At 41.8% G+C, this 26,801-nt stretch overlaps 1 protein-coding gene across 3 annotated transcripts; it reads left to right on the top strand.

Moving 5' to 3' along the window:
- The first annotated feature begins 18,299 nt into the window (after nucleotides 1–18,299).
- On the top strand, nucleotides 18,300–24,238 carry LOC112217797 (osteopetrosis-associated transmembrane protein 1). 3 transcript variants are annotated; one of them, XM_024378329.2, is made up of 6 exons: nucleotides 18,300–18,780; nucleotides 19,254–19,368; nucleotides 19,623–19,720; nucleotides 19,870–19,980; nucleotides 21,245–21,410; nucleotides 21,858–24,238. In XM_024378329.2, the coding sequence occupies exons 1-6, from the start codon at nucleotides 18,397–18,399 to the stop codon at nucleotides 21,911–21,913; spliced, it is 930 nt and encodes a 309-aa protein (XP_024234097.1). In that variant the 5' UTR covers nucleotides 18,300–18,396; the 3' UTR covers nucleotides 21,914–24,238. The 3 variants fall into 3 exon arrangements, with proteins under 3 accessions (XP_024234097.1, XP_024234096.1, XP_024234099.1); XM_024378328.2 differs by having other exon boundaries at nucleotides 18,301–18,780; nucleotides 19,867–19,980; XM_024378331.2 differs by having other exon boundaries at nucleotides 18,306–18,411; nucleotides 19,867–19,980.
- Nucleotides 24,239–26,801: the final 2,563 nt, after the last annotated feature.

Here is a 26,801-nt window from a genome sequence, read left to right on the forward strand (position 1 = left end):
TCGGTCTGATGTCGCCCCTGGTATCCCTCTGGACCGACCTCTGCTTTCAGTCACTGGTGAAGAGCTTCTTTTTTTCTTTCTTTTTTCCTGTTTTCTCTTTTTCTTTTTTTCTCTCAAAAGGCTCGTTAACAAATTATGACAGCTGAGTAGAGAGGCTTAGGCCGTTCACGCTGCAAAGATAAACAGGTTAGAGCCCAGGAGGCAGGAGAGCAGGCTGCAATGTAGAAGAGCAGGGAACACTGTTGGGCTGGCTGCTAATAGCTGCTGCATGACTTCATTGATCCATCTATGCATCCTTTCACGCATCTACTGTATACACAATAAAATGTTTACTGTAAACACAGTCACAGAGACTGCCAAAACTATACAATGAGGCATTTGTTTATGATTATGATAAGTAGAATTTACAATAAACGGAGGCTTATACAGTACATTTTCTATTCCATATTATTTATGTAATGTTCAGGGTTCAAAACCCTTTATACAACCAGAATGAAAGAGTGTATTCTAAAGAAGTACAAGAACTATATTGAGTAGATTCACAGTATCTCAACATTTATGTCAGACAAAATAGCATTAAAGATAAGTGCAAAATAAATGACACACACACACACACACACACACACACACACACACACACACACACACACACACACACACTCTCCGTTCTATCATGTCTGTGAACACCAACACTAGTCAAGCCATCTGTGGTTACAGTAAAGACTGTCAAATAGCTAAACAATGGTTCCCATTGGGTTTGACCACAACTATTGTCACGGTCATCTCTGGGTTCAACTGCAGTCATCATGGCAGAATGAGAGTAATTATACTCAAACCGTACATTTCTAGTGGCTGCGGTCCTCAGTCAATCAGTTCAAACGGCAGTGGACGCGGTCATGTCACGTTCGATCTTCAGCAGAGCTCACCAGGCCTGCGTGCCAAATGGAACCCTATTACATACCGTTGAAGTCGGAAGTTTACCAACACCTTAGCCAAATACATTTAAACTCAGTTTTTCACAATTCCTGACATTTAATCCTAGTAAAAAATCCCTGTCATAGGTCAGTTAGGATCACCACTTTATTTTAAGAATGTGAAATGTCAGAATAATAGTAGAGAGAATGATTTATTTCAGCTTTTATGTCTTTCATCACATTCCCGTGGGTCATGTGATGTATTAGTATTTGGTAGCATTGCTTTTAAATTGTTTAACTTGGGTCAAATGTTTCGGGTAGCCTTCCACAAGCGTCCCACAATAAGCTAGGTGAATTTTGGCCCATTCCTCCTGACAGAGCTGGTGTAACTGAGTCATGTTTGTAGGCCTCCTTGCTCGCACATGCTTTTTTAGTTCTGCCCACAAATTTTCTATGGGATTGAGGACAGGGCTTTGTGATGGTCACTCCAATACCTTGACTTTGTTGTCCTTAAGCCATTTTGCCACAACTTTGGAAGTATGCTTGGGGTCATTGTCCATTTGGAAGACCCATTTGTGACCAAGCTTTAACTTCCTGACTGATGTCTTCAGATGTTGCTTCAATATATCCACATAATTTCCCTACCTCATGACACCATCTATTTTGTGAAGTGCACCAGTCCCACCTGCAGCAAAGCACCCCCACAACATGATGCTGCCACCCCCGTGCTTTACGGTTGGGATGGTGTTCTTCGGCTTGCAAGCGCCCCCCTTTTTCCTCCAAACATAACAATGGTCCTTATGGCCAAACAGTTCTATTTTTGTTTCATCAGACCAGAGGACATTTCTCCAAGAAGTACGATCTTTGTCGCCATGTGCAGTTGTAAACCATAGTCTGTCTTTTTTATGGCAGTTTTGGAGCAGTGGCTTCTTCCTTCCTGAGCGGACTTTCAGGTTATGTCGATATATGACTTGTTTTACTGTGGATATAGATACTTTTGTACCTGTTTCCTCCAGCATCTTCACAAGGTCCTTTGCTGTTGTTCTGGGATTGATTTGCACTTTTTCGCACCAAAGTACGTTAATCTCTAGGAGACAGAACGCACTCCTTCCTGAACGGTATGATGGCTGCGTGGTCCCATGCTGTTTATACTTGCGTACTATTGTTTGTACAGATGAACGTGGTACCTTCAGGAGTTTGGAAATTGCTCCTAAGGATGAACCAGACTTGTGGAGGTCTACAATTTCTTTCTGAGGTCTTGGCTGATTTCTTTGGATTTTCCCATGATGTCAAGCAAACAGGCCCTGAGTTTGAAGCTAGGCCTTGAAATACATCCACATGTACACCTCCAATTGACTCAAATGATGTTACGGTTTTCTAGTGGTGATGAAGGAGAGTCGGACCAAACTGCAGCGTGTCGATTGCGATCCATATTTATTAAACAAAACGTAAACACGACTAAACACTAAACACTACAAAACAATAAACGTAATGAAAACCGAAAACAGCCTATCTAGTGCAAACTAACAGCGAGTACAAGTAAGACACTAAGGACAATCACCCACGACAAACTCAAAGAATATGGCTGCCTAAATATGGTTCCCAATCAGAGACAACGATAAGCACCTGCCTCTGATTGAGAACCACTCCAGACAGCCATAGACTTTGCTAGACAACCCACTAAGCTACAATCCCAATACCACCACCAAAACCCCAAGACAAACACACCACAATTACAAAAACCCCATGCCACACCCTGGCCTGACCAAATACATAAAGATAAACACAAAATACTTTGACCAGGGCGTGACAAATTATGTCAATTAGCCTATCAGAAGCTACTAAAGCCATGACATCATTTTCTGGAATTTTCCGAGCTGTTTAAAGACACAGTCAGCTTAGTGTATGTAAACTTCTGACCCACTGGAATTGTGATACAGTAAATAATAAGTGAAATAATCTGTAAACAATTGTTGGAAAAATGACTTGTGTCATGCACAAAGTAGATGGCCTAACAAGAAATTTGTGGAGTGGTCACAGACAAACTGAATTGGTCCACCCACACAGACAGCATCGTGAAGAAGGCGCAGCAGCGCCTCTTCAACCTCAGGAGGCTGAAGAATTTCGACCTGTCACCAAAAGCACTCACAAACTTCTACAGATGCACAATCAAGAGCATCCTGTCGGGCTGTATCACCGCCTGGTACGGCAACTGCTCCGCCCACAACCGTAAGGCTCTCCAGAGGGTAGTGAGGTCTGCACAACGCATCACCGGTGGCAAACTACCTGCCCCCCAGGACACCTACACCACCCGATGCTACAGGAAGGCCATAAAGATCATCAAGGACAACAACCACCCAAGCCACTGCCTGTTCACCCCGCTATCATCCAGAAGGCGAGGTCAGTACAGGTGCATCAAAGCTGGGACCGAGAGACTGAAAAACAGCTTCTATCTCAAGGCCATCAGACTGTTAAACAGCCACCACTAACATTGAGTGGCTGCTGCCAACACACTGACTCAACTCCAGCCACTTTAATAATGGGAATTGATGGGAATTGATGTAAAATATATCACTAGCCACTTTAAACAATGCTACTTAATATAATGTTTACATACCCTACATTATTTATCTCATATGTATACGTATATACTGTACTCTATATCATCTACTGCATCTTTATGTAATACATGTATCACTAGCCACTTTAAACTATGCCACTTTGTTTACATACTCATCTCATATGTATATACTGTACTCGATATCATCTACTGCATCTTGCCTATGCCGCTCTGTACCATCACTCATTCATATATCTTTATGTACATATTCTTTATCTCTTTACACTTGTGTGTATAAGGTAGTAGTTTTGGAATTGTTAGCTAGATTACTCGTTGGTTATTACTGCATTGTCGGAACTAGAAGCACAAGCATTTCGCTACACTCGCATTAACATCTGCTAACAATGTCTATGTGACAAATACAATTGGATTTGATTTGATTTGAAAAACGAGTTATGAGGACTCGTATATAGTGCACTACCCATAGGGTTCTGGACAAAAGTAGTGCATTATAGAGTGAATTGGGTGCCATTCGGACACTGCCTAGGTTAAATGGTCATACCTTGGCGTTACGGTCCTGCCTGTCATTAACTCCATGTAACCCTATGACATTGGAGCTGTCATCAAGACCCTCACAGTCACTTAGTGTGTCTTAATACAGAGCAGACTGCTGTTTCTACTCTTGGTGTTTCTACTCTTGGTGTCCCTACTCCTGGTGTTCCTACTCGTGGTGTTCCTACTCCTGGTGTTTCTACTCTTGGTGTTCCTACTCCTGGTGTTCCTACTCCTGGTGTTCCTACTCCTGGTGTTTCTACTCTTGGTGTTTCTACTCCTGGTGTTCCTACTCCTGGTGTTTCTACTCTTAGTGTTTCTACTCCTGGTGTTTCTACTCTTGGTGGTTCTAGTCTTGGTGTTTCTACTCCTGGTGTTTCTACTCCTGGTGTTTCTACTCCTGGTGTTTCTACTCCTGGTGTTCCTACTCCTGGTGTTTCTACTCCTGGTGTTTCTACTCCTGGTGTTTCTACTCTTGGTGTCTTTGACTTGCTTGTGGAGTGTTCTAGAAATACCAGTGTGCTGGAGTATATTATTTTTAATATATATATATTTTTCAGCCATGCACCTCGAACTATGCTATAGGTGTGTGAACTATACATTTTTCAATATTACAGCATCAAACAGCCCTTACCTTGACTGGATTCTCACTGATGGATGCTGTGATTGCTGGTCAAAATCCAAGCAAATTGAAAATGTTATAAAGATATTTAATTTCAAAAGCACAAAAAGTAGTCCCTCTTTTAAGTTACCTACAAACTAATCAGTGGTACAGTAACTTTTTTTTTTTTTTTAAAGATTGGAATTTTACAATGCAGTGTCATTTTGAAAATCCAAAACAATTATGCCGGCAAAGAGGTCGTTTTTTTTCTTCCGTTTTTCTTTCTAAAGTTCCCTTCTTATTGTTCAAGTCAGTGCAGTCTCTTTCCCATCCTTAAATCCCCCCACCAAAGTTTCAGATACGAACAATCAAACAATACACAGATGCTGTCCTTCAGTCCTTACCCCCCTGCCTCAACCCAGAACTATCATTCATAACCTTTCTGTGGTGGCCTGAGAGAGAGGTGCGGTAAAGAGAGAGAGAGGAGAGATGGGTGGAGGGAGGTGAGGGGGAGTGGAGGAGAGCAACACGGCAGCTTATTTAGAAGACTTCCTTTATTGGAACATGTGCAGGCAGTTCACTCACAAAGGACTTAAATAGGATATTTTCTGTTCCCTATAGTCGCTTTCCCCCTTTTAAGTGCCGAGAGGGAAAAAAGTAAGTTTACAACTCCCTCCTCAATGGGGGCTCTTCACTCTCAGGTTGCTGGGACCTGAGTGACCTACGAAAGTTAATTAGGAGGTTAACAAAGAGAGAGCCGGAGCAGAATGCCTCGCCTCTCCTCCAGCCAAAGATGTCATCCATTAATTAGGAAAATCTTTAAGGTGGCCTTATTGAATTTACAGAAAGCCCCGCAGTTGGCGGGCAACAGTTTTTTGATCAAGCCCTTCCTCAAACAATGCCTTTTCTGGGGGTTAAAAAAGAACGAGAAGAAGAAAAAGGGAGGAGATTGGTGGGGTTGGAGGAGAGAGAGAAGAAGGGGAAAAAATGAGAAGAAAAAGAAGAAACGTATGGGTTTCCAGTGCGGTACAGTTTAATGGGGGGAGCCTCTGATTGTGACAGCTCAGATTCACATGGGTATGGGGGGCATACTTTAAAGATGATGTCATGCAAAGGCAACCTGGGGACTTGAGGGGAGGAGGCGGCGGCAAGGGTGTGTGAGGGGCGGAGGGAAGCATACCACGCTCAAGCCACAGGGGCCACTCAAAGTTAACATTGCTGCTTGCATCTGGTCTAAGTCCTTTTCTTTTGCAGAGATGGGAGAGGCTTTCCTACGCACACACCCTCCACCACCAATACCTTTTGACAAACCAGAGCATCACCTGTTTTACGGATAACTCCTTGATAACTAATTAACTGCAGAATTCAGGGGAGTCAAATACTCATGTAAGTTAACAAATTAGTGCGTAAATTCACACACAGGAGGTATGCTTGCTTTCAATACATTGTTCTGTCTTTCTCCACAGTCTTATTCAGTCAAATGATAAACCCTTATGCTTAGTTAAGTCCAAATTAACATTTATCCTGCAGCAATAAAACATGTTTGAATTAACATGCAGTTTAAGTATCTTTTGATTTTGCACAGGAATCATTTTAGTTGACTGCATGAACATCAGAACAGTTTTCTTATGTGGCTAGTTCACATCCTCCACACTATCTAGTTCACATCCTCCACACTATCTAGTTCACATCCTCCACACTATCTAGTTCACATCCTCCACACTATCTAGTTCACATCCTCCACACTATCTAGTTCACATCCTCCACAGTAGCTAGTTCACATCCTCCACACTATCTAGTTCACATCCTCCACACTAGCTAGTTCACATCCTCCACACTATCTAGTTCACGTCCTCCACACTATCTAGTTCACATCCTCCACACTAGCTAGTTCACATCCTCTACACTATCTAGTTCACATCCTCTACACTATCTAGTTCACATCCTCTACACTATCTAGCTCACATCCTCTACACTATCTAGTTCACATCCTCCACACTAGCTAGTTCACATCCTCCACACTTTCTAGTTGACATCCTCTACACTATGTAGTTCACATCTTCCAAACTAGCTAGTTCACATCCTCCACACTATCTAGTTCACATCCTCCACACTATCTAGTTCACATCCTCCACACTATCTAGTTCACATCCTCTACACTATCTAGTTCACATCCTCCACACTATCTAGTTCACATCCACCACACTAGCTAATTCACATCCTCTACACTATCTAGTTCACATCTTCCAAACTAGCTAGTTCACATCCTCCACACTAGCTAGTTCACATCCGCCAAACTACCTAGTTCATATCTTTCACACTATCTAGTTCACATTCTCCACACTAGCTAGTTCACATCCTCCACACTAGCTAGTTCACATCCTCCACACTAGCTAGTTTACATCACCCACACTAGCTACAGTTGAAGTCGGAAGTTTACATACACTTAGGTTGGAGTCATTTTCAACCACTCCACACATTTCTTGTGAACAAACTATAGTTTTTGCAAGTCTACTTTGTCCAAGACACAAGTAATTTTCCCAACAATTGTTTACAGACAGATTATTTCACTTATAATACCACTGTATCACAATTCCAGTGGGTCAGAAGTTTACATACACTAAGTTGACTGTGCCTTTAAACAGCTTGGAAAATTCCAGAAAATTATGTCATGGCTTTAGTAGCTTCTGATAGGCTAATTGACATCATTTGAGTCAATTGGGGGTATACCTGTGGATGTATTTCAAGGCCTACCTTCAAACTCAGGGCCTGTTTGCTTGACATCATGGGGAAATCAAAAGAAATCAGCCAAGACCTCAGAAAAAAATTGTAGACCTCCACAAGTCTGGTTCATCCTTGTCTGGGAATTGCTCCCAATGATGAACCAAACACCTGAAGGTACCACATTCATCTGTACAAACAATAGTATGCAAGTATAAACACATCAGAAAACCTCAGAAAAAACATATATATTTTTTTTTAGACCTCCACAAGTCTGGTTCATCCTTGGGAGGAATCTCCAAACGCCTGAAGGTACCACGTTCATCTGTCCAAACAATAGTACGCAAGCATAAACACCATGGGACCACGCAGCCGTCATACCACTCTTGTCTCCAAGAGAAGAACGTACTTTGGTGCGAAAAGTGCAAATCAATCCCAGAACAACAGCAAAGGACCTTGTGAAGATGCTGGAGGAAACAGGTACAAAAGTATCTATATCCACAGTAAAATGAGTCCTATATCGACATACTCTGAAAGTCCACTCAGCAAGGAAGAAGCCACTGCTCCAAAACCAAATCAAATCAAATCCAATTTTATTTGTCACATACACATGGTTAGCAGATGTTAATGTGAGTGTAGTGAAATGCTTGTGCTTCTAGTTCCAACAATGCAGTAATAACCAACAAGTAATCTAACCTAACATTTTCACAACAACTACCTTATACACACAAGTGTAAAGGGATGAAGAACATGTACATAAAGATATATGAATGAGTGATGGTACAAAACAGCATAGGCAAGATGCAGTAGATGGTATCGAGTACAGTATATACATATGAGATGAGTAATGTAGGGTATAAAAAGCCAAAAAGCTAGACCATGGTTTGCAACTGCACATGACAAAGATCGTACTTTTTGGAAAAATGTCCCCTGGTCGGATGAAACAAAAATAGAACTGTTAGGTCATAATGACCATCGTTATGTTTGAATGAAAAAGGCAGAGGCTTGCAAGCCGAAGAACACCACCCCAACCGTAAAGCACGGGATGGCAGCATCATGTTGTTTGGAGTGCTTTGCTGCAGGAGGGACTGGTGCACTTCACAAAATAGATGGCATCATGAGGTAGGAAAATTATGTGGATATATTGAAGCAACATCTGAAGACATCAGTCAAGAAGTTAAAGCTTGGCCGCAAATGGGTCTTCCAAACAGACAATGACCCCAAGCATACTTCCAAAGTTGTGGCAAAATGGCTTAAGGACAACAAAGTCAAGGTATTGGAGTGGCCATCACAAAGCCCTGACCTCAATCCCATAGACAATTTGTGGGCAGAACTGAAAAAGTGTGTGCGAGCAAGGAGGTCTACAAACATGACTCACTTACACCAGCTCTGTCAGGAGGAATGGGTCAAAATTCACCCAGCTTATTGTGGGAAGCTTGTGGAAGGCTACCCGAAACGTTTGACCCAAGTTAAACAATTTAAAGGCAATGCTACCAAATACTAATTGAGTAGTAACTGTAGTAACATCCTCCACACTATCTAGTTCACATCATCTACACTATCTAGTTCACATCCTCCACACTATCTAGTTCACATCCTCCACACTATCTAGTTCACATCGTCTACATCCTCCACACTATCTAGTTTACATCCTCCACACTAGATAGTGCACATCCTCCACATCCTCCACACTAGCTAGTTCACATCCTCTACACTATCTAGTTCACATCCTCCACACTAGCTAGTTCACATCCTCTACACTAGCTAGTTCACATCCTCTAAACTAGCTAGTTCACATCCTCTACACTAGCTAGTTCACATCCTCTACATCCCCACACTATCTAGTTCCCATCCTCCACACTAGCTAGTTCACATCCTCTACACTAGCTAGTTCACATCCTCTAAACTAGCTAGTTCACATCCTCTACACTAGCTAGTTCACATCCTCTACATCCCCACACTATCTAGTTCCCATCCTCCACACTATCTAGTTCACATCCTCCACACTAGCTAGTTCACATCCTCTACACTAGCTAGTTCACATCCTCTAAACTAGCTAGTTCACATCCTCTACACTAGCTAGTTCACATCCTCTACATCCCCACACTATCTAGTTCCCATCCTCCACACTATCTAGTTCACATCCTCTAAACTAGCTAGTTCACATCCTCTACATCCCCACACTATCTAGTTCACATCCTCTACACTATCTAGTTCCCATCCTCCACACTAGCTAGTTCACATCCTCTACACTAGCTAGTTCACATCCTCTACGCTATCAGTGTAACGGTTGTCGTCTTCCTCTTCTGAGGAGGAGTAGGAAATATCGGACCAATATGCAGCGTGGTAAGTGTTGGTCATATGTATTACACTGAACACAGGAAACAAACGAACACGCGAATAAAGAAAAACTGAAACATTCCCGAATGGTGAACAACACTGAAACGGAAAATAACCACCCACAAACAAGAGTGGGAAAACAGGCTACCTAAGTATGGTTCTCAATCAGTGACAACGATTGACAGCTGCCTCTGATTGGGAACCATACCAGGCCAAACACATAGAAATATAAACACAAGAACAAAACATAGAATGCCCACCCCAACTCACGCCCTGACCAACCTCAAATAGAAACATACAAAAGGAACTAAGGTCAGGACGTGACAATCAGGTTCACATCCTTCACATCCTCCACACTAGTTAGTTCACATTCTCTACGCTAGCTAGTTCACATCCTCCACACTAGCTAGTTCACATCGTCTACACTAGCTAGTTCACATCCTCTACTCTATCAGGTTCACATCCTCCACACTAGCTAGTTCACATTCTCTACACTAGCTAGTTCACATCCTCCACACTAGCTAGTTCACATCCTCTACACTAGCTAGTTCACATCCTCTACTCTATCAGGTTCACATCCTCCACACTAGCTAGTTCACATCCTCTACACTATCTAGTTCCCATCCTCCACACTAGCTAGTTCACATCCTTTACACTATCAAAACATTTGTGATTTTGTATTATTCAGAGCAACCTGAATGTGGAACATTTTCACACAATTTGACCATTTAACAGTTCAGATTGCAGGTTACCTATTCCATACCACATGATATTTGAACCAGTTGGGTTACATTGCCTGCTTTGCATCTTGTCAGGAGCAACACGTGAAATCATACACACATTCAGGACAGACAGGCTTAGTTTGAGCCATGCAATGAAGATGGTGATGAGGATGATGATATGTGTATGGTTTTATCAGGTCATGAACCTGAGCTGAACACCAAGTCAGCAAAGTCAACAACTCCTCTCTATCACTGAAATCCACAGACATCCCGTTTAACCATGATGAGGATAGTTCCTCCTCACTCTCACACACCCCTCTCCCGCCGTCTCGCAGGGGTCGGAGTGACGTGAACCCCTCACCCCACCCCCACCATGGACTAATCGGAGGGGAGGGTCTAGGCCTATGTGTTTTGTTGCTTGTCAAAAACAATCACTCCTCGGGCCATTACATTTACAGCACGTCGTACTTTAATTGGTGTAACCGAGTGAGCGCTGAGAGGCGGGGGAGGCGGCCCACAAAGAACAGCGCGCAGTGAATGAGAAGAGACTCGCACAAAACTCCTCTTCACAGTGAAAAAAGTTCAGAGTTAGTCACTAACAAGGTGGTATAGAGGGGCTCTCTTTTTAAGTGATACCAAGTTACACTGTTCCGGCCAAAAGCTAGAAAACCATTAACCGCAGTGTTTGGCCCTAAATGTTTTCGTTGAACAGGCCGTGCGTAAACAACTGGTGAGAAAATGAATTACGGGCAAAAAAACAGATGGGGGAATTCCCTATTTAAATGTATCTCAATGGTTTTAGGGGCTAGTTAAGGCGTTATTTTTCTCTTTATAATATTACGAAATGACCACCTGTAAAATTACAGACTGGGGCCAATAGGGCTATACTTCATGGCATAACAACTTTATTACTGGTGCGCCTCCATACCCAGAAACCTCTCGCTCTCTCTCCCTCTCTCTCTCTCTCCCTTTCTCCCTCTCTCCCTCGCCCGCTCGCCCTTCCTTCTGTTTGGGCACTGGAGGTTGTCAGCCGGGGTTTATGTTCAGTTCACTGAAGCTGAAAGAAGTCAGCTTCGTGTCTTGTTATGAAACAAGACGTCTCTGCCTCCCAGTTCGCGGGAGCGATGAGAAGTGGTCGCGGCGAGCTGGGGGAGCAGAGCGCTCTCCGCGCCAGGCCCATCCCTAGAGGCGACCAGCAGTGAGGAAGTCAAAGCAGCTTTTGTGTCGCTTCTGCTGGCTGCATGTTTGTTAATTATCCCGTCTATGTGCTCAGACAACTTGGGCTCCCCGAGAGAGCCAACCAACCCAGTCGACGGAAGAGCGCACAACACACCGTCAACAAAGATTAACTTCTCTCAGAGCCATGCACCGAGATGTCTGAATGGGAAGACACTGCAAAACAAAGAGCTATCTTGTGTGAACTGCTACCAATAGACTAAAATATTCAAACCACATTTTCCTGTTTATGTTGCCTATTTACACACAGGCAGTTAGCGGACTAAACTCCACTCCATGGTGAAGGAAGTTTCCATCACCATGGAGTGGATTTTTTGCTGCTAACATACAGTGTGACATTTAGGCCTACCCAAAGGCAGTTTGGGGTATAGGCATATAGGCCTACACCTGTTGATCATTAGTGACCAAATCGATCCAGATGCTTTGCAATTATTATGAGGAGGATAATATTCATATCAGCAGCAGCCTCTGTAGAGGTATAAGGGCTTCCTACTGGCTGTACTTCACTCCTTATCAAATTGATATTGGCCAGCAGTTTGGGGGCTAAAAGGAAACTAGGCTTATTCTGCACCCACTCAGATAACCATACCCAAAACTCTTAATCGGTTTGGCACAGTCTATTCTAACTTTGGAAATAGTCAGTGAATGGCAATTAATCTGTTGGCAGTTCAGTCCCTGCGGTCTTGGGAAGCAGTTTGGGAGCATCCGTCTTTTTCTCCAGAAAGTGAAAGTGCACGTCAGTCCTCTGAACGCCTTCATTGAGCCCCAACTTGATGGTTCTCTCTCCCGCTCAGATCACTTCTTTAGAGCGCAGAATAGCGCCGAATAGCCTCGCCTTGATCAGCATCAATTGTCATCGCGGGTTTCGGGACACTTTGGCCGCCAGTGGGCGAAGTCAGGGCTAATCCCTGGAAAGGGAATCACGGGGAAAGAGAAAAGCAACAATAACCAAGTCAAGCGTAAAAAATGAAAGCGAAATCTCTATTATCAACTCCCTGCATTTCCCAGCGATCTAGTGAAAATCAGGCTAGTTTGTGAGTCGAGTCAGACGCCCAGGGAAGAATATGGGGTCGCGCTGGGTTGGTAGACTCACACGATGAAGAGGGCAATATTTCGGTGAAAGGGGGCCTCGCATTTGCAAAATCCCTCTCACATCCCGACATAACCATTAAATGCAGACTGACTTTATGTTGTATAGAGAGCGACAAACAAGAAAAGAGGCACAGTTCTCCAATGAAAGAATGGGGTTTTGGAGGATTAGGGACGGCCCGAAGGATGAAGAATAACTTCTGCATAACTTTACAGCTATTTTCTCCCCTTGCTTGCAAGAGCCAAGTTTACTGCTAAACCGGTTTAAGTTTAACCCCTTATTGCATCCACTCTCCCAGATTTCCTTGCAACAAATTAATGTTGGTTTATGCAAAAATCTTACATTTTTTACGCAATCATTTTTCATAAACTACTTCATCAGATCTAGCCTAAGTGTTTTCAAAATATCTGTCTTATATCATATTGGCCTAGCTTTCTATTTATAACTCGACATGAATAAGTAGTTATTATGACTAATATCACATGCCTATAAGTAGGCCTAAACTGTAACGGAAAACTGTATACGATCATTTGAGGTATTATCAACAGTAAAAAAAAAAATCTCAAATGTGTTACTGCAGCACACTGTAAATGATGGTGCGTTGGGGGAAAATTACTGTATTTCAAATGGTACCTTTCACCCCACAGAATACAATACCATACTGTGCCACAAACCTTTTGACCACTAGTGGGTGCATGTTATTGTTGTTTCTGGGTCATTAACATATTTTGAGGCGTGCCTTGTAAGAGGCTATATTTGTTGCGCCAGTGAGGAAGAATGCTGTATCAATTTAACTCCTATGTGGTTATAGTGTCCCATCAATTTATGGGGGGGCAGATTGGAGTGGCAACAAGCCTTAAACCTTAAATGGTTGAGCATTTTTCCATGTCCTTTGGATCTGTTTTGCCCTTTGGTTGCTGCCAGTTTGGAAGCCTTTGTGAAGGCCTCTAGAAGTGCAGGTGATATAGAAACATGTATTTTCATGAATATACTGTATTAAGTTGCTTGCACCAATCCCTTGTAATTATAGTACAATACAAACCCCTCCCCCAAAATAATTGCATTAACTCATTCTGATTATGGTAGTATTTACTTTATTATTATTTTTTTTTGCAGTATAATACAGTAAATTTGATGGTTTTGTACTGTGTGTCAATACACAGTACTTGCTTTGATACCGTATTTATATTACAGTACATGTATTGTAAAATGAAATACAGAATTTCACTAGCCACCGACCTGTCTGTAAAATACTGTCAAATTCATACCAACCCCATACCGTGTAGGATATTTGATAGGCCTATTGTTATCGGTTACAAAAGGTGTTGGGGAAGCTACTCTGAAAATATTGTTTACCAAACTACCAATAACGATACAGTTAAGATAGTTAAGATACAATAAAGCTACCCGTAAGAAACATGTCATTTACATAACTAAAGTTATTTTGAAAAAGAAGCACACTACATGCAAACTACTTCGTGAAAAATGATCATACCTAAATCTAAAATGTTATAGACCACACATTGCAAGAACATATCACTCTGGTGTCAGATGTTAATTAACATAATGTGTAATTTAACCTATTAAACACAACAAATATGTTTTAAGTAAAAATTAGGCCGGTCTGGTGCCTATCTGAAAAAGATAGCAAATATTATCTACTTTACCCATTATTTGATGTGCGCCATTATATGCAAAAACGTAATTAACTACTAAAAACACTACCAAGATTTGAATTAAGTTCATCTACCCCCTAGCTACACCAAAATGTTATTACATTCTAGTTGAACAGGGCTACATGTAATTCACTACTCCCCATCACCAGCCAACAATTATAATCCCAAAAATTCCTTGAAAGATTTGAAAAAAATGGAGTTTAGAAAATTTTCCTGAAGTTGCTTAGTTCAACATACTGCAATAGACCGATTTAGAAGGGCAAACATAGCGCTAAAGGCTATGTAGCATAATACATTTAAAAAAGATACATCACATTTATGCATGCAGTCCTCTTAGCTTCTGTGTATTTTCTGTCATTTATATTAAGGATATTAAGGTTAATCAATTAATTGGCCTACGCTATATACATTTTTATCCGTTTAAGAATAAGATGATACCGTCGTGGTCTTATAGGCTTACTAATGTTTTCTTATCGAACGTGGAATCACAAGGCGGTTCTCCTCCTGCCTCATCACCTTACTGATGAGCCCTTGAGGCGATGGGAGACACTGCGAGCCTAATTAGGGATTTTTGTGCTCGTGGAGCCGGATTCGGTATCTATCACATGCTAATGAACCCCTTCAGTGGGTTCCATCCTTTCAATTCGCTACGGAATTAACGGACAGTCATGCAATATAGCCTAACAAGTTCTTAGATTGGCTTTAATAACACATAAGGCAATAGTAATCTCCTAGACTTTATACAGTGTTTTTTTACTAAACACAAGTCATCATGTATTACAATAAAGGTAAATTCGGGGACTGTGTATTTTAGTTGTTTTATCAATGTTTATTCGCTTCTGAATCTCAGTCTCTTTAGCCCAGCGAGTGAGTTTATTATTAAAAAAATATATATTTCACCTTTATTTAACCAGGTAGGCTAGTTGAGAACAAGTTCTCATTTACAACTGCAACCTGGCCAAGATAAAGCAAAGAGGTGCGACACAAACAACAACACAGAGTTACATATGGAATAAACAAACATACAGTCAATAATAAAATAGAAAAGGTCTATATACAGTGTGTGCAAATGAGGTAGGATAAGGAAGGTAAGGAAATAAATAGGCCATAGTGGCGAAATAATTACAATATAGTAATTAAACATTGGAGTGATAGATTAATTTGGTTTCCCTGATCAGGTTCTTCATGCGGTTAGTGCCTCCGGGCCGTCAGTCCAAAATACGTCCAAAATGGGACCCTATTCCCTATTTAGTGCAAAACTTTTGATCAGGACCCATAGGGATTTGGTCAAAAGTAGTGCACTATATAGGGAATAAGGTTCCATGTGGGCCATACACTTTTGAGGCGCAGAGACCTGTCTAGTATAGGGAAGGAACAGGAGGGGGCCGTTTAGTGCACAATAAGCACAACATTGAAAAATATAGAATTATGAGAAATATGGAATTGTTGACACGGCTATGATCCTAAAGACCACAAATACAGTCCTTAGTATAAATTATAATCCTTAGCATGGGAGGGGAGGGGGTCGTTTAGTGCACAATAAACACAATTGTGAGAAATGTGTAATTGTTGAAAAGGCTATGACCCTAAAACAGATATAGCTTAATGATGATAGCAGTTATCGTTATGCTTAGCTTAAGTATATAACTTTCCATCACAAAAACATATCAATAACATTCTTCAGTTAGGCATTTCCTAACGTTTATGACCAATAACAACAGAACAGAACTGTGATCATTGACTCATTTCCATTCATTAATATAGATTGTGTGGTCAAGTTCACAAACAATATGAGACAGAAGGTGTGTCTGTAGCCTAACCAGCTTTATAATACCTACCAACACTAAATAATGAATTTCCTTCAGCAGTGAAATGCAGGCACACAAACAGACACACGCATGCGCGCAGACACGCACAGACCAGTGGCATAGCATAGTTTCGCAGACCCCTGCAAGGTCCAAGCAATTTTTGTCTGTGTGTAAAGTGCTGAGTGATTTTTAAACATTAAATGCACTGTGCATTATGTGGGTTGAATGCTGTAACAACAGAATAAACCAATGAATAAAAGTCCCAAGGTGGTAGTGACTGTCCATTACTACTTATCACTTATTAACCATCCGTTATTCACATTACTTTACTTTATCATCACTTGAGTCATCTCATCTCTCCAGAGCAGCTGCCATGGATGGATTGGCCTACTGGCAATTCTGGCTAATGCCAGAAGAGCCGGAACATCTTTAATTAGGATGGGCTGTTGGAAATGTACAAAAAAAGTTATAATTATATATACAGTATATAGCAATGAACCTGACAGATCTGCTGTGGTGCAGTCAAGGTAAGAAGGAAACAGAAGGACACACACGCGCACTTACACAGATCATGTAGTCTACTACTACCAGTTAGGCCCAATATTTTGGCTGTATATTGCATGAAAATATTTCATACCTACTATAGTAGGCTAATTAGGGAGGGGGATTCGGGGAGATTTAGACATTAGGCTACTCAACTCTTAGGCTAATGGTATTCCGATTTTAGTTGAGGTCCTTTCCTGAATATGACAATGAAAAAAAATAAATGCTCAGAAAAAGTCTGGAAAGCGTTGGCTACTTTTGATGCACAATGGTTTTATAGTGAATGGCAAATACATGTATATTATTAATATCGTTACAGTGTAGCATCCAGGCGTTGCAGAGCCATTGCAAATATTGTCCAGGATTTTTGGGGGTGAGATTACTATCTACTAGCCTACTACACATGATAAACCATTCAAGTCACTTTCCTTTCAAAATCACTAAAGGGATGAACATCTGAACAATTAAATGAACACTGTTTATGATGAGCAGAAGGTGCTCCGGAGGCCAGAATCCACATAAAAACGACATATTATCGCCAGACTTCTGAGCAGACATTAGAATAGGCCTTAATGCCACGCATTCTCTCCCCCTTATTTCCATTAGGCTCTGATGACTGCGAAATTGCTGCGGACTGCAAGTTATCAAGAGCCACTAATTTCGCATTAAAGACCATTGACTGCAGTGGCTTGATTCGAGGGTTTTTTGACAATTATCACAATCAGAATTTGAGCCCAGATAATTTACCTTGACTCCGTGATTATTTGCGTCGTGCCATGCGCACATTTGAAAATTGCATAGTGTCAAAACGCGCGGCGGCGGTAGGCCTAAATAATGAGGAGGCGGCGATACGGGATCAGGAGGTGCACATATCTCCATATTGCCGCTCTCCTCTTCAACACGCAGGGTCACACTCATCTTCACACACTCCGTCATTAACTGGCTTCCTCTCTCTCTCTCTCTCTCTCTCTCTCTCTCTCACTCTCTCTCACACACACACACACACACACACTTTTTATGCATATACTATACATATATTAGTTATTTATTTTGTCTAAATGAACATAATAATATTTCACTAATTTGAGGCATTAAATAAGTATTCAAAGACCCAATTGTCCAAACTATCCAATATGAGGAAAAGCAGGTGACTTGCTGGATGCCGGTGCATTTTGTGTGTAAGTGTGTGTTGTGTTGGTGTTTGTGTTTTGAGAGGAGCAGAATCATTCTCCAATCCCGTAAGGGGCCACTAAAGGTGATCATGTCTTCTCTGATCTCCAAATAGCCACCTTGACATTGACCTTATTTAGTACAGCAGATAAACTAATCTGAGAGCCAGAGAGAGGGTTACAAAGTTCGCTACAGTATAACACATGCATGTGTTCACTGCAAAATGATACAATTACAGTTCTACAATCAGTTAGTATTGCTTAATCGAGTATGTTGTAAAAAATAACTTGTTTCGGAATAATATTCTGAATCAGCACAGTAAAGCGCTTCCCCCCACCCAGTTCTCTCGAGATCCTCATTATCACATGACCACAGTAGTAAGCAGACAGGAACAGGAAGTGATGGGCTGTTATTGTGTGTGAGCTTTGGAAGGTGCTTCTTAAAACTTCCCTATTTCACAAACATGTTTATTGTTCAGGTGGGTGCGTTATTGATAGCGTTGACATATTACACCAATGCTCAAACATCTGTTGTCCCTGTAAACACCACCATCCCTGGTTCAGAGCAGAGCGCAAGCGGCTTGAGGCAACTCGCCGTGGCAGTGGTGCCTCAGTCGTCCGTGTTTCACCCCAGTCTCCGTTCACAGTTCTCTCTCAACCTGTTGTCGGCGTTTCCAGAAGATCTGGAAGTCAGCAATTACTGCGTCGAGCTGCTGGCTATCTTTGGGCAGCGATATTCAACGTATGTTAATTGTTTGGTGTCCGCCGCGCGCCCTGTCAAAGTGTGCCAAAACTGTTATGGCACCTACGGCAACCTTATGGAAATCTACAAAAACATATCAGACCAGGTAGCGTGAAAACATTTGTGTTTTTCCGTCGTTTTCTCTCTGAGTTTGTCATTCAGTTTTTATTTAGATTATGCATCGCCATGTTTTTGCCCTGTGCTGTGGGCTAATTGGTGTGCCGTGGTCACATGCGTCATGTCTTGTGACTGTTGCTAGTAGCCTATGCCAGTGGATAGTAGGGGAAATTGAAAATCACAAGACTAGTTATTCAGGAAACAATTAATAGAAAACTAATTATGAATAAACATGCTCAGTGACTAGGAGGACACAAGCCATGCCTTACTGTTGCCATAATTGAGATCAAATAATCTCTACGTGTGCTTTGGCCTAATGGCACTGTTGCCACCTATTTCAGTTTCTTAGCACTTCAAACTGTTTCCACTAAATCCTCAGTGTAAGATATATTCTAACCAGTAGGCCTAAACACGTGGGATCTTGAACACCCTTGGTGAGACTGCTTGTGTGTCTGTTTCCAGATGGGCCCGGGGAATGTGAGCTGCAGAGACAGCCTACTGCGTTCTGATAGGCTGATGTTGGTGTTCCTGCTCTACAGTAACCTGGAGGACATCTGGACCGCTTCAGAATGTAATCGTAGGTGGACTGCTTAGTATTATCAACACATTTTGTTATATGCTGATACTCCATGTACTCCTGTATATATCATTAGCTTTGCTATTTGCTGTGGCTCAATACGTTTTTTTTACTTCCTTTCCTTGCCTCTTTTCCTTTGTGATCGATGCTATGAAAATAATTGCTATGTGAAAGCCAGGAGGCAGAATATACAAGTTTGATCTTTAACCCTTCCATGGTTCATGATTTCTGAATGATGACTCCCTGTCTCTAAGGTTGTGTAAGCCTGAGACACCACAGCCTGACCAATGACACCCTTTACTTCATGGAAACTCTGAACCAGTCCCTCAGCTGCTTCGAGAAGTACCAGAAGGTGGGTCCCTATTGTAGGTCAAAGAGATTTTAAAATCTAGTCGGGACTAAAATCCATCTAAAGCCACTAGGGAGGGAGAGGGGAGTATAAAGTTGAGTTCTGATATGCAGTTTCTAACTGAACTGTTTCCACTTTGTGTGATTTAGCAGGGTAACCACTCAGAGCTATGTACGGAATGTAAGGCCACATACAGAGGACTGAATGAGCTGTACAGCCGCATGGAGAAGAATCACACCCTCTGCATCGACATTGAGGACTCAGTATGTATTTCACAGCCACAGGTTGTCGTTACATCTTGCGCTTTGTCATTCATGTTAGCCTTGGAAGCCCAGGCTTCCCATGTGCCTGGTAAAATTCTCCTCAGAAAGATGATGAAAAGGGGTGGGGTATGATAGTCTAGATGGAAACTAGTGACATGTTGCCAATCAACTTTTGCATGGGTGGAGTGCCAAACAGAGGTTGGCACTAAAAAAAATATGTCTGACTTGCAACAAGGCAGTATGCATAAGATGCAAAACTTTTGACGCATATGGTACTCAAACATTGTTTGACACGGTAGGAAAAGGGACAGGGACGAAACAAGGAAAAACAAGGAAATGCCTCTCCTGTGTTGATGGTTAGGGGATCTTGTTTTCAGATTAATATGACCCTGTGTCACACAAAGCCTTTAATGCTATTTGTGGTAATATTGTATTAAATGCCATTTTTCAGAGTCAAAATGGAAAAAAGCTATTTTAAAGGCATGCGTGATTACATTTTACATATGGGTGGTCCTGGGAAGTGAACCCACTATCCTGGCTTTGCAAGTGCCATGCTCTACAAACTGAGCTACAGAGGACCACTGTTAGAAATCTGTTTTCGCACTAGTGCAGAATACATTTGAGGATGTAAAGTTTAGCAATGCTCCCCACCTCAGTGAGAGCACTACTAATAGAAATGTGGAAGATGTGAAACAGCACCCCCTAGGGGACTCTTTATGCTGCGTTTACACAGGCAGCCTAATTCAGATTTTTTTTCTGCCACTAGTTAGTCTTTTGACTAATCAGATCTTTTGCCAATAATTGAGCGAAAGATCAGAATTGGGCTGCCTGTGTAAACGCAGCCATTGAGAAAGAAATGGAGAGATGTCACCAGGGTTGCATCCCAATTCTCTCTTTCTCCCGAAGTGTGCACTTGTTCACTTCCCTACATGGACTTGAAAGGAAAGGAAATGACTGGTATGGAAACTCCCATCCATGCCAACATCAATCCAATGCTTTTAAACTTGTGGGGAGTAGTGAACGGGTGCACAAGGCGAGATTATTGGGACGTACCCCAGTTCTGGTAGTACCCGTGAGTTTCAAAGGAGGTGAAGTAGAAACTAGAAGGGCACTAGGGACAGAAGGCCAGACATGGAGCAAAGGGAGTCAGATGGATAGAAAAGAGAGAGACTCAAATAGACGAGAGAGACTGTGTCCCCTTTTGTATTTATTTAAGCTCCTGTGTTGTTGTGTTGATTGTGGGGGGGATCTTGTCTTGTTTCAGATGAATATGACCCGCATACTGTGGAGCAAGGATTTCAATTGTTCTTTCCCCCGGGCGGAGACTGTTCCTGTCATCGCCGTGTCCAGCTTCATGCTCTTTCTGCCCATCATCTTCTACTTGAGCAGCTTCCTTCACTCGGAACAAAAGAAACGCAAGCTCATACACCGTGAGTAACCAGCTTAATTCACCCATTGTTGTACGGAGAGATTCTTTGACGGGTTGGTTGGAGGGGGGTGTGTGGGGGTGGGAGGATGTATGCTGGGGAGGGGTGGTCACAGATTTTTCAAGTGAAGTATATGTGGAAGCCAGGGTGTCTCTTGAATGCATGCTCCTGGTTTATAGAGATTGTATCATAGGGGAGGTAGGAGTGTCCCAAATAATGTGGACTTGTAAAGGAGGGGTGAGGTAGTTTTTCTTAAGGGTTGGGAGTGGGGGAGGAGAGAGGTTTAATGGTGTCCTTGCAAATAGTGGGTTTAAGCCTACTAATGATCTAGGCCAGGGAGTCGAAGAGCGATACATTACGCTGTTTATTTGACGCGTGGAATAATGGTGAAGCAACGGTTTTAGACTAAATGTTGCGTGGTGGCTAACAGTTACTCTTTTTCCTCTCCAGCCAAACGAGCCAAGTCCAACCCAAGCTTCATTAACATCCAGGACAAGTTCAGCTGAGGAGAGTGAGAGATGGAAGAGAATGAGGAGAAGATAGATCAGATAATGACTTTATTATCCCCGTGGGGAAATTTTGGTTGTCGCTCTGTGCATACATAAACATATAATCAACAATAGACAAAGTACATACAGTATACAGACAATACAGGTAGAAAAGTACAGTTCATGAGTGATCAGTGATCATCCATACACTATAGACAACAGAACACACTGTCAACTACAATGTTAGATATAGGCCACACAGGAGGTTGGTGGCACCTTAAATGGGGAGGATGGGCTCGTGGTAATGGCTGGAACGGAATAGGTGGAATGGTATCAGTCATTCCATTGACTCCGTTCCAGTCATTATTATGAGCCCTCCTCCCCTCAGCAGCCTCCACTGATAGGCCAGCCCGATGCTCCTACTTGTTGTTTCAACATTCAGGAACCTTACTACTGCTTGGACAAAGGATAATTTGGCTCTATTCCTTTGGTTTTCTGTAACGTCTCCTCGAGCAGAGTAGCTAAAATTCCTGATAAAGAGGATGTCTAGAGTCCATCAGTACCTTGTGGGGTTTTGAGGGCTCTTATATCATAAATGACCTCCAGACCTGTCTGCTTGAACTCTAGCACCTTACTAGCAGAGCTTACCATTTCTCTGCGAGACATCATTTTTAAAAATGAAACCTTTATTTAACTAGGCAAGTCAGTTAAGAACAAATTCCTATTTGCAATGACTGCCTACCCCAGACAACGTTGGGCTAATTGTGCGCTGCCCTATGGGACACCTAATCACAACCGGATGTGATACAGACTGGATTCGAACCAGGGACTGTAGTGATGCCTCTTGCACTGAGATGCAGCGCCTTAGACCGCTGCGCCACTCAGGAGCGGAAATGACAATTTCCGTACCAGACAAAGAGGAAGAATCTTTGTTGTCCAAAACCGCACCTGGATGCAAATGTAACATGTAATTTCATCTATGGCTGTGGTTTCAGCCAGGGGTGTATTCATTACGTCTTGCAACAGAAACCGTTTAAGAACCAAACGGGAGCAAATTTAATGGAACTAGGAGGGACCTAACTGAATTTGTCCAATATAAACTCTTTGTTTTCATTGCAAAACGTTTTCCATTTGACATAAACGGTTTCTTTTGCAACACGTTTTGCAACAATTCACGTAATGAGCGCACCCTGTAGGAGAGGATACCAATCATTTTTTTAAAATATATATTTTTTTGTTTTATTTTTGCTGAAATGATATTTGAACCCCCTAGCCCCACCTCACCCATTGCTTCTACAATGAAAGACAGTCTGGAGATGAACCATAATGACTACTGATTTATCAGTAATGGGTAGTTGAAGTATATTTTTGTGTGCATTATTATTTTGTTTGGTGACTAGATGTACTCTGCTGTGAAAGACAGAAGACAAACAGGCAGAAAGCACTTGATGTCTATTAGTTGTGACGTAGGCCTGCCGTGTAGAAGTGGATGACAGCTGAGATGGAGAGACGTTTTTTAAATAAATGTTGTTTTTTTAAACAGCAAGGTGAAAGCACTCCATGATATCACAGAAGGCAGAGTGAGCCAGCTCTTTCAATCCTATTTGTTTTTTGGTTGCACAGAGCTGTTAATGTCTTTGTCCTTTCCCACTGGTTATCACATGCTGGACTTGTTTTTTGTGTTATATATGTGTTTTTGTTATATTTGATAATGTGAGTAGTTTGTGGCAATAGATGTAATTATGTATATATTTGCCTTATAGAATTGGCTTCCCTTTTGTTTAAAGATACATTTCACAAACTAGGCCTAGTTCAGCTGCAGTAGGGTTTTTACTGACCAATAACACTGCCAACTACTTTTGCTAGTTTTTTTAAGATGTGTTAATAGTAACTGTTACTTTGTTACAGGTGTAAAATCCCTCTCTTGTAGCACTTTTAGGCCTACTTTTCAGAATCACTGTCAGTTACAATTAATTCGTCACGCAAAACCCTAGATATGCTACTTTCTATTTGACTTGTTACATTTTCCACTAGATTCATATAAATCTAATTAGCATAATACAAATAATCCCATCAATCTCATTTAAATAAATAAAACATTTACAAGCCAGCGCATCGGCGGATGTCGGACTTCCGTACCGAAAAATGTATGCAAGTGTATGGGGCATTTCCACGTTAAAGGTATATGGGGTCATCCTGAGCTTTCTTGTCTCAGATATAGAAGACACTTCAAAACATACTTCCTTTTGATTATTTATTTTTTACTATATGTTTTGGAATGCATTAATATGTTGTTTAATGTGTTTCTATGGACTAATGGCAGTAAAGCCTAATTCAATCTTTCATCAAATATTTTTATTTCTTATACTTAAATTGGTCCTAAAATTCAAAATCGAATAGCTTAATGATCTTTGGTATGACCATATTGGCAATTCCATATGTTAGCTTAGAAACTCAGCCCCTTAGACTCAAACCCATTATTATAACACCATGTCTTAAATTATGTTCGGTTTTGTAACCAAACGTTTTCCTCACCGAATAGCCTAAATTTGTGATATGTAGACGAGTCACTGTTTTTCAACTATGGGCATTCCTGGCACGGTGCTCTGTTAATTTTTGATCTGCTGTTTCACTATGCCTATTTCTTGTTCTGGATAAAAAGCTATTTCTCACAAGACAGGCCCCTTGTTTTTAGGGTTGCGTGGCCTTTTCGTTGGATTGCAACGAGATCGCTTTACCTCCGTCATTAGCAGCTGATCTAGATGTGGGATAAAGATAGGCCTATTTGGCCGAATAATCTCAGCAACACATCCGTTTAAACTCCCTTGGCTTTTTGGTCTTATGGAGTGCAGCCACCACTGCCTATCACACTGGTTGTAATAGCATTACTGTTCAGCCCCTGAATATGCTGAATCATATGATCGCGTTGCGCCTGCAGAACAGCTGAAACGTGGCCTTTCACTCGCGCTCTCGGAACAGCACCACGCGTTGAGCGGCTCTTGCGGAGCTCGAGAATGTCAGCTTTGATTCCGTTAAGTCCCGTGGCTTTTCTTAGGCACACCGGGTTCTTCATTAAGCGGGGCTGAAAGTCATGGAACTCCTGAGTCGTTATGGAGAAAGCAAGTGAACCGGAGGTCACCACGTGATGGAGAAAACGATGGAAAAGCTGAAATAACAATAACCTAAAACACAAGGCCAAATCTATACTGGAGTTGCTTACCGAGAAGACTGTGGATGTTCCTGAGAGGCCGAGTTATAATTTTGACTTAAATCTGTTTAAAATCTAGGACAAGACTTGAAAATGGTTGTCTAGCAATTGATCACAAAACAATTCGACAGAGCATGAAGAATTTTGAAAAGAATAATGGGCAATTTTAAAATCGGGTGTGCAATGCTCTTAGAGACTCAGAAAGACTCCCAGCTGTAATCGCTGCTAAATGTGATTCTAACAAGTTTTGACTCATGAGTGTGAATACTTATGTAAAGTAGACATTTCTGTATTTAATTTAATACATTTGCGAAAATTGCTAAAAACATGTTTTCACTTTTTCATTGGGTGTAGATGGGTGAAAAAAATATATACATGCAACATGTAAAGTGTTGGTCCCATGTTTCATGAGCTGAAATAAAAGGTCCCAGAAATGTTCCATAAATTATGCACAAAAAGCTTATTCATTTCAAATTTCGTGAAGAAATTTGTTCACATCCCTGTTAGTGAGCATTTCTCCTTTGTCAATATAATCCATCCACCTGACTGACAGGTGTGGTATATCACTAAGCTGATTAAACAGCACGATTTTTACACAGGTGCACCATATGCTGAGGACAATAAAAGGCCACTCTAAAATGTGCAGTTTTGTCACATAATGCCACAGATATCTCAAGTTTTGAGGGAGCGTGAAATTGGCATGCGGACTTCAGGAATGTCCACCAGAGCTGTTGCCAGCCAATGTAATGCTAATTTCATTTCCATAAGCTGCTTCCAACGCCATTTTAGAGAATTTGGCAGTACGTATGGTATGGCAATAGCACTGCCCTCGATCGCATGGCGCCACAGAGGGATGTGCGGACAGCCCAGTACGTCACCGGGCCGAGCTCTCTGCAATCCAGGACCTCTATATCAGGCGGTGAGAAAAGAAGGCCTGGAAAATCGTTAAAGACTCCAACCACACAAGCCATAGACTATTTTCTCTTTTGCTGGCTCTTGAACAGCTTCTATCCTCAAGCAATACGACTGATAAATAGCTAACCAAGTAGCTACACAGACTGAGTTAACCTTGTATATTTATTGACCCTTTATTTATGCACACTCACAGGGTCCAACACACTGTCACTCCAAGACACACAAACACTCACTCCATCATTTTCTCACTCACACATAATATGCAAATACATTTATACTGACTTTACACACCTGCACACCCACTCACATTCAAGCTGCCACTACTCTGTTTATGTTATATCCTGTTGCCTAGTCCCGGATTCCCTATTACATACCCTATATATAACAAATAATATGTTGATTGGTGTAGTGCTGCAGAGATGGTTGTCCTTCTGGAAGGTTCTCCCATTTCCACAGAGGAGCTTGTTCAAATGAGTGGATTCGGCTATTTCAGCCACTCCCATTGCTGACAGGTGTATAAAATTGAGCACACAGCCATGCAATCTCCATAGACAAGCATTGGTAGTAGAATGGCCTTACTGAAGAGCTCAGTGACTTTCAACGTGGCACCGTCGTAGGACCTTTCCAACAAGTCAGTTCGTCAAACTTATGCCCTGCTAGAGCTGCCCTGGTCAACTGTCAGTGCCGTTATTGTGAAGTGGAAACATCTAGGAGCAACAAGTGAAATGGTGGGCCGCATAAGCTCTCACAATGGGACCGCCGAGTGCAGAAACGTGTAGTGCG

Source organism: Oncorhynchus tshawytscha, linkage group LG18, assembly GCF_018296145.1.
Source record: "Oncorhynchus tshawytscha isolate Ot180627B linkage group LG18, Otsh_v2.0, whole genome shotgun sequence".
In the NCBI taxonomy this organism is placed as follows: Eukaryota; Metazoa; Chordata; class Actinopteri; order Salmoniformes; family Salmonidae; genus Oncorhynchus; species Oncorhynchus tshawytscha.